This window comes from Rhineura floridana, chromosome 3, assembly GCF_030035675.1.
Source record: "Rhineura floridana isolate rRhiFlo1 chromosome 3, rRhiFlo1.hap2, whole genome shotgun sequence".
Classification (NCBI taxonomy): domain Eukaryota; kingdom Metazoa; phylum Chordata; class Lepidosauria; order Squamata; family Rhineuridae; genus Rhineura; species Rhineura floridana.
The window spans coordinates 87,732,623-87,746,216 of NC_084482.1; the positions used below are offsets into that span (position 1 = coordinate 87,732,623).

The 13,594-nt window shown below is 39.3% G+C and overlaps 1 protein-coding gene across 4 annotated transcripts in view; it reads left to right on the forward strand.

The window, feature by feature from the left end:
* The window catches only part of FBXO38 (F-box protein 38), a 52,289-nt gene that overhangs the window by 1,930 nt on the left and 36,765 nt on the right, over window positions 1–13,594 (forward strand). For all 4 annotated transcript variants that reach the window (XM_061616822.1, XM_061616819.1, XM_061616821.1 and 1 more), the window contains exons 3-10: window positions 1,606–1,739; window positions 4,523–4,686; window positions 5,837–6,002; window positions 6,592–6,729; window positions 7,312–7,449; window positions 8,494–8,587; window positions 9,729–9,859; window positions 11,364–11,534. In XM_061616822.1, coding sequence (XP_061472806.1) covers window positions 1,606–1,739; window positions 4,523–4,686; window positions 5,837–6,002; window positions 6,592–6,729; window positions 7,312–7,449; window positions 8,494–8,587; window positions 9,729–9,859; window positions 11,364–11,534 — 1,136 coding nt within the window. The remainder of the gene's footprint in view (window positions 1–1,605; window positions 1,740–4,522; window positions 4,687–5,836; window positions 6,003–6,591; window positions 6,730–7,311; window positions 7,450–8,493; window positions 8,588–9,728; window positions 9,860–11,363; window positions 11,535–13,594) is intronic.

Below are 13,594 nucleotides of genomic sequence, written 5' to 3' on the forward strand. Positions count from 1 at the left end.
TGATGTCCATTTAGCCTCCTTTATACGTATGGTTTTTGGACACTAAACGGCAGTGGACCAATTTCTCAAAATTTATGTTTACAGGTATTTTTGGAATTACTTGTGCATGTAAGCAGTTAGAAATAATAGCTAGATATGTTATGCTGCACCTGTGATTGGTTGATGAAGACCATATTTTTTTAACATCAGTTTGGCATTAAAGAACTGCTTTATATGTTTTGCTGCCAGACAAAATTGGTATTATCCTTTATAATGTACTGTATTTTTAACCTGCTCTTCAGTTTAAAAGGCTGCCAGGGTCACTTATAGATCAATTTTAAAAAAGAGTCCCGGCCCTTGCTGCTTTAATGAGAAATCATCTAAAACACACAACACAAAAGGAAAAAGAGATAGGGAGAGAAGAGGGAAAAAGTCAACTCTGTCATCAGTTCTTAAAGTTTGTATTACGAGCAACCAGGATGGAAACAATTCAGAAGACCTGTTGAATGGGTGGTGGTAGGTAACAATTAAGGGAGTTTTTTTCCCACATGGAGACCTTTTAAGTGGCAGCTGTAATGTAAGATTAGTTCTGAATAGTGCTTTGACTAACAAACATCCCAATGTTATGGAGTATTACCAATTTCTGTATCTCTGCCTGCTGTTTAGTAATGTTTCCTTTTCCCATTCATTCCATTCTGGTTCTCTCTTTTGGCTGGAGTACAGCTACATATACTTGCATTACAATGCAGAAAGAACCACATTTTGTTCATTGATCTATCTTTTAAAAAAACACCTTAATTTGCCTTTCAAAAAGAAGACTTGAGATGGCTGATGTAATCTGGGGAAGATTATGACCCCAGGGAAGGCCCTGCTCTGACCATCTGCCCATGAAGTAAAATAATTTATGGTAAAGCTGCCCTAATTGTAGGGTTTCCTTCTTAGAGCTTTTTAGTTTAGTTTGGAAGCATCCAAAATGTAAGGAAATGCAGTGGTCAACAAAGAGCAAACTATCTGGAACTATAAAGCAATAAATATCTTATGGATTGCTTCTTTAATGAGAAATCATTTTTATGTAACTAATTCTTTTGACAGAGTTCTTTCTTATCAGGTGAGTCGTGAGTTAGGTTGACCTAGGTAGAATGTGAAATCCTAATGTTCAGAATCAAAGAGTTGCCCCTCCCCCCCATAATGAAAGTTGGATGTAACCATCATTATGACATTTGAAGGCATTGTGGATTAGGGATGTTTGCTGTTTACCTGCCTGTAAGCTAAGTAGAAACACATATTTTTTAGGTTTGTCAAAATGATGTTTTCCAGATTCTACTAAAGTATCCAGTTTAATTTTCTGATGAAGTAAAAAATAGCGTTAGCTGCAATTTCATTGTGTCCAGTCAAACTATGGTTGAACTGAGTGACCTTCTTGTTTGAAGGTCATACTGTATTTCTCTGCTTCATTATCTAATTACACTGGTTTTAGCACAATACCTCTTATATTGATTGCTGAATTTATTCTGTGCTGTGAGTGTATGTGCATGAGTACAGCACCATCCAGGTTGTCATTTGTTTTAATAGCAGAAGAAAGAAACCATTTGAGAATTAATCCTATTTTTCTCCTCTTTTCTGAAGGTATCTTCCCTTGCAGGATATCATGTGCATGGAATGCCTCTCTCGGAAATTAAAGGAAGCAGTCACACTGTACTTGAGAGTGGTGAAGGTTGTGGATCTCTGCGCAGGCCGCTGGTGGGAATACATGCCCACTGGTGAGTGCTGCTCTTAATCAGGACAATTATGCACTGTGATATCTTGTGCTTTTCAACGATAATTGTTAGATTTACATCCCACCCTTCCTCCCAGTAGGAGCCCAATCAGTTGTTTTTAAAAAGCATTTCATGGAGTCTCTTAAAATTTCTATAGCACTTTCTGCATGCACCAGGGCTTTATAGAGCATTTTCTCAGGACTCCTTCCAATGCTAGCGAATGTTTTTATTCATGGGAGTGCAACCTCAAGCCACTCCTTTGATAAGAACTGGAGCAGCCAAAGCGTTGTTACCCATCTTCAGTTCACAACGAGGCATGGCAGAAGTCCCTCTGATGCCTTTTTTGTCATTCCTTTTTGTGACCTGCAGGTCCACTCTGATGGAAAATGTGGCAATATCAGAAGTGACCTACAACCTTATGAGAGAGGATGCTATCCTTCCCATTTTACAGCTGGGGAACTGGGGCCAAGAGTGAGTGACTTGCCCGAGGCTATGCACTGAATTCACTGGACCAAATTATCCCTATGGCAAAGTTATAGGGATACGTTATGGAATGAAAGACTTCTGAAAACCCAGCATGTGCATGCGCTGAAGTTTGCCTCTGTGACTGAACTCACCTACTCTCCCAATGGTATTATCTAATGCCTGTCTAGAACAAATGTTTGTTCATCAAAATCTCTAGAATTGACATACTGAAAATTGAGGCTTGTTTTTCAGGACAGCTGCCTCTTTTTCCTTTTTATAGGTTTCATTTTTAAAGAAAATGATAATAATAGCAATACAAGATAAGGAGCTACAAACAAAACATGCCAAAAATATAAAAATATAAAACTGAAGCAAAAAGAAACCAAATTGATTATATAACTAAATTCCATAATGATGTATAATAGGTTTCACACCATTTTCCCCAGACAGAAGATTAGTAATGGCAGATAAGTTTCTCTTAAAGACAGCTGATGTGCTTCTACCAATCATGTGCTGCCATATATGCCTGCAGGAGAGTATTAGCTGTGTTCTTCATTGAGCTCTTGGTTCAAGAAGGGCAACAGTGAGGGGACAGGAGGCTTGGCCAGTGCTCCGCATGAACTGTGTGTGCTTCCTAAAATATCCCAGAGTTCCCTGTAACACACTGGTTTACTTCAGACAGATCAATGAAAAGTTTCCCGAAGACAGAAAATTTGACACTACTAACTTAGACAATAGAAAAGACAACCTAGGACCTGTTTTCTACATGTCGAGATTTAATGTAACATATGGAAGCTGCTCTATCTCTTGAAAACCATTGCTGAGATGGTTTATATAATTAAGAGAGGAACCTTCATTTCCTCTATAAAACCTTCTATTGATTAAATAGCATACACACATCCTCCAAAATGTGGATGCACTTATGCATTACTTTGCTAAGATGTAAACTCCAAACTGGAAGCCTACAACCATAGATTCAAGACAGATGCTGGTTGCTGATTCATAGGGTTGCCATAAGTCATAGTCGACATGACGGCACATAACAACAAACAACAATAGAATACTAGCAAAATAAGGAAAAGTATACGATAGCAGCAAGATCATGAGATACAATTTGCAAGATACATAGAACAGGCATTTTATAGAAAAGTTAGAACATAGGCAATGACCGACAATGGTGCAGAGCATGTGCTACGTGTTGAAGGGGAGCTTACAAGAATAATAAAGGTAAGGCAGGTGTATTTTCTAAATACCTTCTCATTTCCCTATTTTAAGAGAAAGTAAACTGGTCAGGTAGCTGTAGTTCAGGCAGAAGTGCTGAAGCAGGGTGTCCAGATTTAAACAGAAGTGAATCAGTTTAAGAATTGCCCTGGGTCAGTGGGATTGAGGCCCAGAGTATTACAGGAGGTGGCTGAGATTAGTGCAAAGCTTTTAGTGATCATGTTAAGGAGCCAGGAAGGTTGGCAGGAGTTGTCATAGATCTGACAAGAGAAATATGGTGCCTATCTTTAAAAGAGGACAGTTGAAGGAATGATGGGACAGGTGGCCTTGCTTTGTTATCAGGAAAAATGAGTCAAACAGTGTATTGTCAGTACATGAAAGAGAACATAATATGCTCAATTACAAAAAGAAAAAGAACAAAGCTTGTCAAACAAATCTTGTGGCAAAAAAGCTTGTCAAACGAAGGACATCATTCAGTCAAAACTTAGCACTTTTAGTCCCACTGTACTCTGGAAATTAAGTGTCTCCAGTTTAAATCCATAGTGGAGGAAATACATAACTAGCTGGATCAAGAGAAATAATATATCTTTTAAAAATCGTATGATTCTTCTTTTCTCTTCTTCCATTAAAACGTATATAAATCTGTATATATTTTTCTCTTCCTTCTACTTTCTGAATGTATTTTCAATTATCAATATGTTATGGAAAATTAATATAGTCTGGCTACTGAAAAAAACTTTAGCTGGATTATACCAAAATTAAATTCCAACTTTTTTGGCGTTAGTATGTCAGTCAAAACTTGGCAAATAAGTCGTTTCCTCTTCTTGGATGTCTTCCAATTGTTGTTGTTGTCTAAGCAGTAGAATACTTCTGCAGTTCTGTCACTTTGCCTTGGAGCTCTAGTATTACAAAATTAAGTTTATGGTTCCTCTTTTTTTGTGAATGGCTAAAATGGATGGTAGTACATGCATGGTAAAATAAAACAAATGAAGTAACACAAATCCTTGCTCTGTTATATGTGAATTGAAAACTGTGCCATCAGTCTTCCTTGCGCATCTAGACATTTTTTCTCAAAGATAAATTATGTGTCACTTTCCCAGGATTCACAGATTCCAGCTTCCTGACTTTGCTGAAGAAAATGCCAGATATTGAGCAGCTGTATGGGCTTCACCCCAGGCACTTGGATAGACGCAGAGTTCGTGGCTATGAAGCTTTCAGCATTCCAGGAGTTCTCGAAGCCTTGCAAGCTTGTCCAAATCTACTAGTAAGTGTTGTATATTCAAAACCTAAACATACCGGTACATCTGCGTTTGGCTGTTGTGATTCTTGATAACACTTGTGGGGTGTATGGGGTGGGGTGAGGGGATAGAGATAGTTATACAAAACAGATAGTGTTGAATTTCATGGAGTGTGCTGATTTCCATTCACTTAAATCTGTGTTTCAACTTAGAAGCTGAAGCAACTGAATTTTAAATTCAGCTATTACTCTTTTAATTAAATCTGGAATTCTGCCCTTAAAACCCAAATATTACAAAGAGACGCACCAAAATTCTGTGACTGGAAAATAGTGTACAAATAGCTATGCATATATCCATATATCCATACCATTTATACCCTTAATTTTGTTTGTACAGAATTTGGATTATATGTAGAAGGGAGGGGTTGGTCCAGTAGTTTGTCACAGGTGGTAGAGAAGATTAGTAGCATCAGAATTGTCATGATGTACTGGTTTAGAGAAACGCTAGGTGTGTCACATGCTCATTCCACCTGTGATTAGCAGATAGGGTCTTTGTGCATTTGTCTTAAAAACACTACTTTTCATCTATGAGACCTATACACTTACTCCTACGTAAAAAAAGAAATTCAGATTCTCTTATATTCTGCACCAGCTATCGATTTTTGTATTGAAAGCTATAGTCTGTTTTCCATTGTGTGGTTCCAACAATATAACACTTGGTAATTCTTTGCTTTGAGAAACTTATCTGAATCTCATTTCATAGGCTTACAAAAACCCATCTTGAAATCTTAGTTTGAACTTTTTATTCCTCATCTAATTGGATGAGTTTATTTATGGTTTCACTACCCTTAAAAGGTGCTGAGATATTCTAGTTTCTATAATGCCCTTGCAAGTTTTTATTATAACTTGCCTGGGATTTATAGAAAGATAGGAATAAGTCATTAGTCAATTTTAGAGTTTTAGATCTCTTCCAAGTATAAGCTAGTTGTGAATTCTTACAACATTACTGCTAAGACCTGCATGAGTCATGCCAGTTTCAGTTTATATTGCTATTTATATGAATGGGAAGGGCTCAGGTATTAAGGATTATTCTTGGTTTTATACTAATACTATATATTTTGTTGCTTATGACGATGCTTGGGCTTTCCTTTTACTCCATGCTGTTATTTTGCTTTAGGGTGTTGAGACTTCCCATTTGGAACTGGTAGAAGCCATTTGGACATACATGCCACAAGTTCATATCCTTGGAAAGTTTCGTAATCGTAATGGTGCCTTCCCAATTCCACCTGAAAACAAACTAAAAATACCAATAGGAGCGAAAATTCAGACTTTGCACTTAGTAGGTGAGAATTTTAGAGAAATATTTTTGTTAGTTTCCAGTGGATCATCATGATTGAACAGCTATGAAATCAGAAAGGGCAGTTATTCCATTGCTGTTAAATTCTCTGTGTCAACTGTTTAATTTGCTTTAGAGCAGTGGTTCCCAAACTTTTTTCCCCACAGGCCACTTGAAATTGCTGGTGGTCTTGCCAGACCACCTAATGTTTTTTCCTATCTGTTGTATCAATTGTAATGTGCTGTGCTAGATGATGTATAATTTTAAATGCATTTTATTGTTTCTTTTATTATATTGCGTTTTACAGTACTACAATTTGCATTCCATGGAATTCAATTTATAATACAGAAAAAGAAACCATAAAACACAATTAACAGAAACAATATGGATATGTAATGTGGACATGTCGTGGATCACCTGAAGGAAGCTTGTGGACCACTGGTGGTCCATGGACAATTGTTTGGGAACCTCTGCTTTGAAGTAGCAGTTAGCATGGGCTGCTGTATACACCCCTATAAAAATTAAGCCTTTTCTTGTTTGCCCTTGAAATGTGTAGTTTTTGAACCTGACTTGCTACTTTGTTTCCTGTATTTTAGGGGTTAATGTCCCTGATATTCCTTGCATCCCAATGCTGAGGCACCTATATCTGAAGTGGGTGAGACTCACTAAACCGCAGCCTTTTAAAGACTTCCTTTGCATCAGCTTACGCACTTTTGTCATGAGAAATTGTGCAGGTAAAAGAACATAGGGTCCTTTTATCACATATGTATTGGATGGGTAGGATATAATTCACATTAACCCAATAAGGGTGCAAACACCTTAACACTCAATAGGGAATGTAGATCTGTGTTTTTAGAGTATGTTTGAATAATGAAATAATCATTCAGTCATTAAGCTAGTTATTTGCCAGCTTTGTGTTAGAATTGAACTATATCTTTAATGGAAGTTCTGGCAACTGCTCTTTGTGCTGTGTGGTTTAAAGGAGCAGGGTCAACATTCTGGATAAATTAGTTCCTTCCATTTTTATTCAATGGGGAACTTTATCCAATATCTGTTCTCAGATACATGTTGTTACTTTCAACCAGGCAATGACTATAGTGCTCCTGCAGAAATACAGGGGTATATATGTGCATCTTCTTCACTCTCTTTTCAGTACTGATGAACTATCCATTTCCCCATGTGAGAACAGATGTTTGAAATGTGATCTTGTTACATAGAGCAATATGGTGTAGATGCTGCTGGACACAAATATATCTATCTGTGCAGCCATCTATCAATGTGAATGCAGACTGTTGGAATATTTCTCTCTGTTGTAGGACCTACAAACTCGTTGAAGTATGTCCCCTTGGTCACAGGCTTGGCTTCTGCCCGAAATCTGGAACATTTAGAATTAGTTCGAGTTCCCTTCCTCGGAGGTCTTATCCAGCATGTTGTAGAAGACAGCTGGAGATCTGGTATGCAACCTCTTATTCAGATTTGAAAATAGTATACTGTTCGCAAAAAATGTTTTTGATGTACTTTATAAAAGCAAATAGTTTCAGTAGTTTCAAACACTGGTGTTGTGTGAAAGCAAGTAAAGGCAATAGGTAAATTTGGATTTCTGTCTCCTCCCCTCTCTTCTGGACTGATGTCTGAATTCTAAAACACTGGATACTTTGCCTTGGACTACATAAAAGACTAAGAGCTGGTTCACTCATGGTCCTAAGCATGTACATTCACCATGGTGTAAGCCTTGGCTTGTACAGCTTCCCCCCCTTTACCCAAATGCTTCATGTGAACCAAAGCCTACTTCGATACACAACTAGATTCTTCTCATGCAGTCTATCCATTGTAAAAAGGAATTGTGTGGATGGGGGCTATTTGTGTACAAGTGTGTGCTGCATTTTATAGTGCTGCATCAGGACTATTAGAATACTAGAAAAGGCAGTGGAGTAGTGTTTCATCACACTACTGAATGGCCTATGGAGGTTGCAGACAACACCTTTGCTTAATTAATCTCTCTTGGGGGAAAAGTATGTATTAGTCAGAGTCTGAGAATTTGTGTCTTTTTTTACTGCATGTACACAGCTCAGAAATAAGATATTGATAGCTGCTTCACAGTCTGCATCCATGATGAAAAAAGATACATCCTTCTGTTCAGATCTTACAAAGCACACACTTATGCTGATATTAGGTTGTATCCAACTAAGTCATACTCACAGGAGACCTATTGAAATCAATGGACTTTAGTTAGTTGGGTCCATTGATTTCTATGAAACTACTCTGAGTATGACTTAGTTGGATGCAGCCATTGAGATTAATGTCTGCTCAAGAAACAGTAATGTGTTGAAGTGAATCTGAGATATTTCTTTATTCATGGCTGTCCCTTATTGTCAGGGACATTGATTGAGAGGTAGTTGTAGAGTTTTGTTTTTCCAATACAATGTGTACATCATTCTTCTAGTGAGTCTTAATGCTGGTCCCCAAATTTAGTGATTTTTTTCTTATCTGTCCAACAGGGGGATTTAGAAATTTGCACACTATAGTTCTGGGAGCTTGCAAGAATGCTCTGGAAGTGGACCTTGGCTACCTCATAATAACTGCTGCACGAAGGTACTTAACGTGTATTATTAGTCTTTCTCCTTTTTAATTGTGTATGTCAACAAATCACCATTATGTTTGTATATAAAGCATTTTGATATGCCTCTGCATACTGATATTAGTGAATTCTGTGCACTGTTGTTAATTTGGCCATGGCTTATTTTATTTATTAATTTTATTTATTAATTATATTTCTATACCGCCCCATAGCCGAAGCTCTCTAGGCGGTTCACAACATATAACATCCAATATACAATTTAAAAACATATATTAAACTTAAAATAATTATACCAAAAATACCTAAACATGATTAAACATATAAACAACTACAAAACTCAGTACTAAAATATTAAATGTAAAATGCATTAAATCGATTGAATATTAAGATGTTAAGATGTAAATATTAAATTGCTAAAATATTTAAAATTATAGGTGTTAAAATTCTGCGTCATACCTCATTTATAAAATTAAGATCCTGAAATAAGTTGTTACTGAGCCAAATTCACAGTGCTAGTAAAGACTTGTGAAGTTCTAAACAACTTGGATTCTAAACATTTGAAGGAGCATCTCTTTCCATATTGACTTTCCTGTGTGCTAAGATCAGCTCAGAAGGCTGTTTTGGTTGTTCCACAGTTAATGGAAATCTCCTGTGTGACAATCAGGGGAAGGGCCTTCTCTGCGCTGAATATGGGACACCCTTCTCTCCTGAGATACAACTGGAACTAACCACTAATAAGTTTTCTGTGCTAGCTGAAGACTCATTTATTTGAGCAGTCCCTTATAAGATGTTGATGTTTGACTTGGATGTTGCTGCTGTTTTTATCTGCTCATGTTTTTATTTTTTAATACTGTGGTTTGAATCATATTTTATTGTACTCTGCCCTGGGATTGCTCTTGTGATGAAGGGCAGGCTAATTTTTTTTTAAATGCGTAGATAAATATGTCTTCATGGCTCTTGCAGTGAAGCAGTGTCATTGGAATTGCATATTCTTGCAAGTTACAAACAATAATACAAGTATTGTCTCATGTGAATGTGCATCTATCTGTTAGAATTTGGTGTGGACTAGTGAAAGCGCTTCTCTAATACTGTACATATTCTGCACTAGGAAATACTTGTGTGAAAGTTTCAAATCTTGTTTTACCTCTTTTTCAGGTTGCATGAAGTACGGATTCAGCCTTCTTTAACCAAAGATGGAGTATTCTCTGCCCTAAAAATGGCAGAATTGGAGTTTCCACAATTTGAAACACTACATCTTGGATACGTTGATGAGTTTTTGTTGCAGTGTATGAAAACTTTACAGTTTTCCTTTAGTTTATCTATCTGCTGTTAGGGTAGATCTGGATTTTATCTCTCTAAATCACGAGTGCTTCAAATGTTAAAAGATTGTCCAGATGTTGTGATACAACCTTGTGTAATGAACAAGCAGCCCCTAGCTTCCCACTGATGCTCTTCTAAGATCACGCCTCCATATGTCTTATACAGGGAACTTTGACTAAAATAGCTTACACACATATGGCCATGCCAGCATCAGATTTCATAGGATCATCTGTGGCTGGTGTGAAAACTGTCCACATCCTTGTGGCACCTGGTTGGCCACTGTGAGAACAGGATGCTGGACTAGATGGGCCACTGGCCTGATCCAGCAGGCTCTTCTTATGTTCTTATGTTCTTGGGAATACCCATGTGAGCATTAAGCCTTGGTCTGGAGAGTCAGTACATGAAATGCATAAGATAGCAGCGTGCACTGAAGGCAGATAGAGACTCTTTCTTCCAGTCAGCAACTGCCATCTTCTCTTTCTGCCTGTTGTATGTGAGTTCTCCTTTCTCCCAGAAGAGAGAGCAAATAAGTGAGCAAGTGCTGAGGAAATAACCGAAGCACATGTCAATATTTCCCCAGCCTTAGAATACAGGAGAGCGTTATAAGGGTATTCTACTAATGCTTCCCATCAGTGCAAGGATTTTTGCTTGCACAATGGGATTCTTCCCCCCTCTCCTCTCCCCATGCATGGCCTGCACCCTCCCCAAATCTGCTCCAGAGGGTTGGGGGAATCCCTAGAACAGATGTGGGGGGGGGTGCAGGGGAAGAAGAGGGGAACATTTGTTGTGCAAGCAAAAATCCTTGTGCTGACTGAATGTTCTCCTTAGTACCAGCCCAATGGCTGCTGCTGCCTCAGGGCGGGTGCTCTTTCTGTTTCTTTGCCCAGAATGGGAGGAACATTGTGGCAGTTGCTGGTCTTTCTCAGAGTGGTACAAGCAAGACTGCAGGAACAGGAAGGGACGTGCATTGGCCACTTGTCTGGTTGCTTGGCATTCATCCCAGGCAAGCAGCAAGTGTTGTAAATGTCATAAGTCTCAGTAGATGAGACAGGAGATTGATACCTGCTCTTTCCAATCCCCAACCCTGCAATCCATTGTGCCCATCAGATTCCTTGTTAGTGAGGGCACAACTAGACATGCCATCCCAGGTCCTGCCCATTCCCTAAAAAGCAGGGGGATTGTATTAGCAGTTCTGATGCAATAAGGCTATTCATTTAATACAAGCAAGAGCAAAAAAAAGTAGCCTTTATAGACCAATGTCTATTAGAGTGAATTTGCGACTTTTTGAAGCACTTTGATTTTGTTTTTTAAAAGGTTTCGCTTTACCGTCTTTACTGTTCCCATTGTCTGGGTGCAGCCGATAAACTCCAGTTCTCATTAATAAAACTGTAGCCAGCATCGAGACTGAATTGCTGTAGAGAATTATGGACGGAATGGATTGCTAATTTTTTTTTTGCTGTTCTCCCCCAGGCAAAATGGTTAATGCAGACCTAGTGAAGTATGGCTTGGCTGATGTAGTTGAAAATCCAGGCATCATCACAGATATTGGAATGAAAGCGGTGAATGAAGTCTTCTCTTCTATTAAATACCTTGTCATATACAATTGTCCACATCTGCATAATCCAAGCAGTTGGATCACAGGTATTGTGCACACAAAAGCACATCTGGTAAATGGGTTAAAGTCCCTCAGCAAACTGAATGTTGCCCCTCCTTAATTCAATTGATTACTGTTAGTGATTGTTACAGTTCTGTAATAGGCATGTTTTATCGATATGCTCCCATTTTTTGGTATAGTACATTAGCCTCTGTGGTTATGCAAAAAAGGTAATTTTATCCTATGGATACAGCAAGGTTCCAATTTTTTCTCTGCCTCTTGGAATGGAAATGGACTGCCTTCAAGTCGATTTTGACTTATGTTGACCCTATGAATAGGGTTTTCATGGTAAGCGGTATTCAGAGGGGGTTTACCATTGCCTTCCTCTGAGGCTGAGAGGCAGTGACTGGCCCCAGGTCACCCAGTGAGCTTCCTGGCTGTGTGGGGATTTGAACCCTGGTCTCCCAGGTCATAGTCCAACACCTTAACCACTACACCACACTGGCTCTCCCTCTGTCTCTTACTGAGTGATAAATGGTATTAATACATAATTTATGTCAAGCAAGTATCTGAAGGACTTCCTTCATATGAACCTCCACCTTTGTTGGGTTTTTGTCAGAGACCCCCCTCCTGCTGTCCTTGACTTCAGAAGTTAAGCAGGTGGCAACCAGAGATAGGGCCTTTTCTGTGTTGCCCCAACTATAGACACTCCCTTTCCAGAGATTATTTATTTATTTATTTATTTATTTAATTACATTTCTAGACCGCCCTATAGCAGAAAGCTCTCAGGGCGGTGTACAACAAATAAAATCACAATTAAAATATGAGCAAGTGTGGAAAAAAATATATATATATATAGTACAATTATAAAACATTAATAAAATTGCCATTGAGATTTATAAATTAAGATCATATTAAGTTTAGAATGTTAAATTAAAATATTTAAAAATTTACAAAATTTAAAAAGCCTGGGCGAAAAGGTAAGTTTTTACCTGGCGCCGAAAAGATAACAGAGAAGGCGCCAGGCGTATCTCGTCTGGGAGGGCATTCCATAGTTCGGGGGCCACCACCGAGAAGGCCCTAGATCTAGTTGTTGATCTCCGGGCCTCTTTATGGGTTGGGACCCGGAGAAGGGCCTTCGACGTCGAGCGTAGTGAACGGGTAGGTACATAGCGAGAGAGGCGCTCCATCAGGTATTGCGGTCCAATGCCGTTTAGGGCTTTATAGGTAAGAACCAACACTTTGAATCTGGCCCGGAAACATATCGGTAGCCAGTGCAGCTGCGCCAGGACAGGTGTTATATGGTCAAATTTCTTTGTCCCAGTGAGAACTCTGGCCGCAGCATTTTGCACTAGCTGAAGTTTCCGAACCGTCTTCATAGGTAGCCCCACGTAGAGTGCATTACAGTAGTCCAATCTAGAGGTTACCATAGCATGGATAACTGAGGCAAGATGCTCCTTGCTCAGATAGGGTCGTAGTTGGGCTACCAGCCGGAGCTGGTAGAATGCATTCCGTGCCACCGAGGCTACCTGAGCCTCAAGTGACAGGAGCGGATCTAATAAGACCCCCAAACTACGTACCTGTTTCTTTAGGGGGAGTGTAACCCCATCTAGGACAGGTCGAACGTCAACCATCTGGGCAGAGGGTCCTCCCACCAACAGCATCTCAGTCTTGTTAGGATTGAGTTTCAGTTTATTAGCTCTCATCCAGCCCATTATCGCGGCCAGGCAGCGGTCTAGTACATCAACAGCCTCACCTGACGAAGATGAAAAGGAGTAGTAGAGCTGCGTATCATCAGCATATTGCTGGAAACGCACTCCAAAACTCCTGATGACCTCACCCAGCGGCTTCATATAGATATTAAAAAGCATGGGGGACAGAACTGAACCCTGCGGGACCCCATATTGGAGTACCCAGGGACTCGAGTAATGTTCCCCCAGCATCACCTTCTGGAGACGATTCCCGAGATAGGAGCAGAGCCACCGCCAAGCAGTGCCTCCCACTCCTAAATCCGTAAGTCGCTCCAGAAGGATACCATGGTCGATGGTATCAAACGCCGCTGAGAGATCAAGGAGAACCAACAGAGTTACACTCCCTCTGTCTTTCT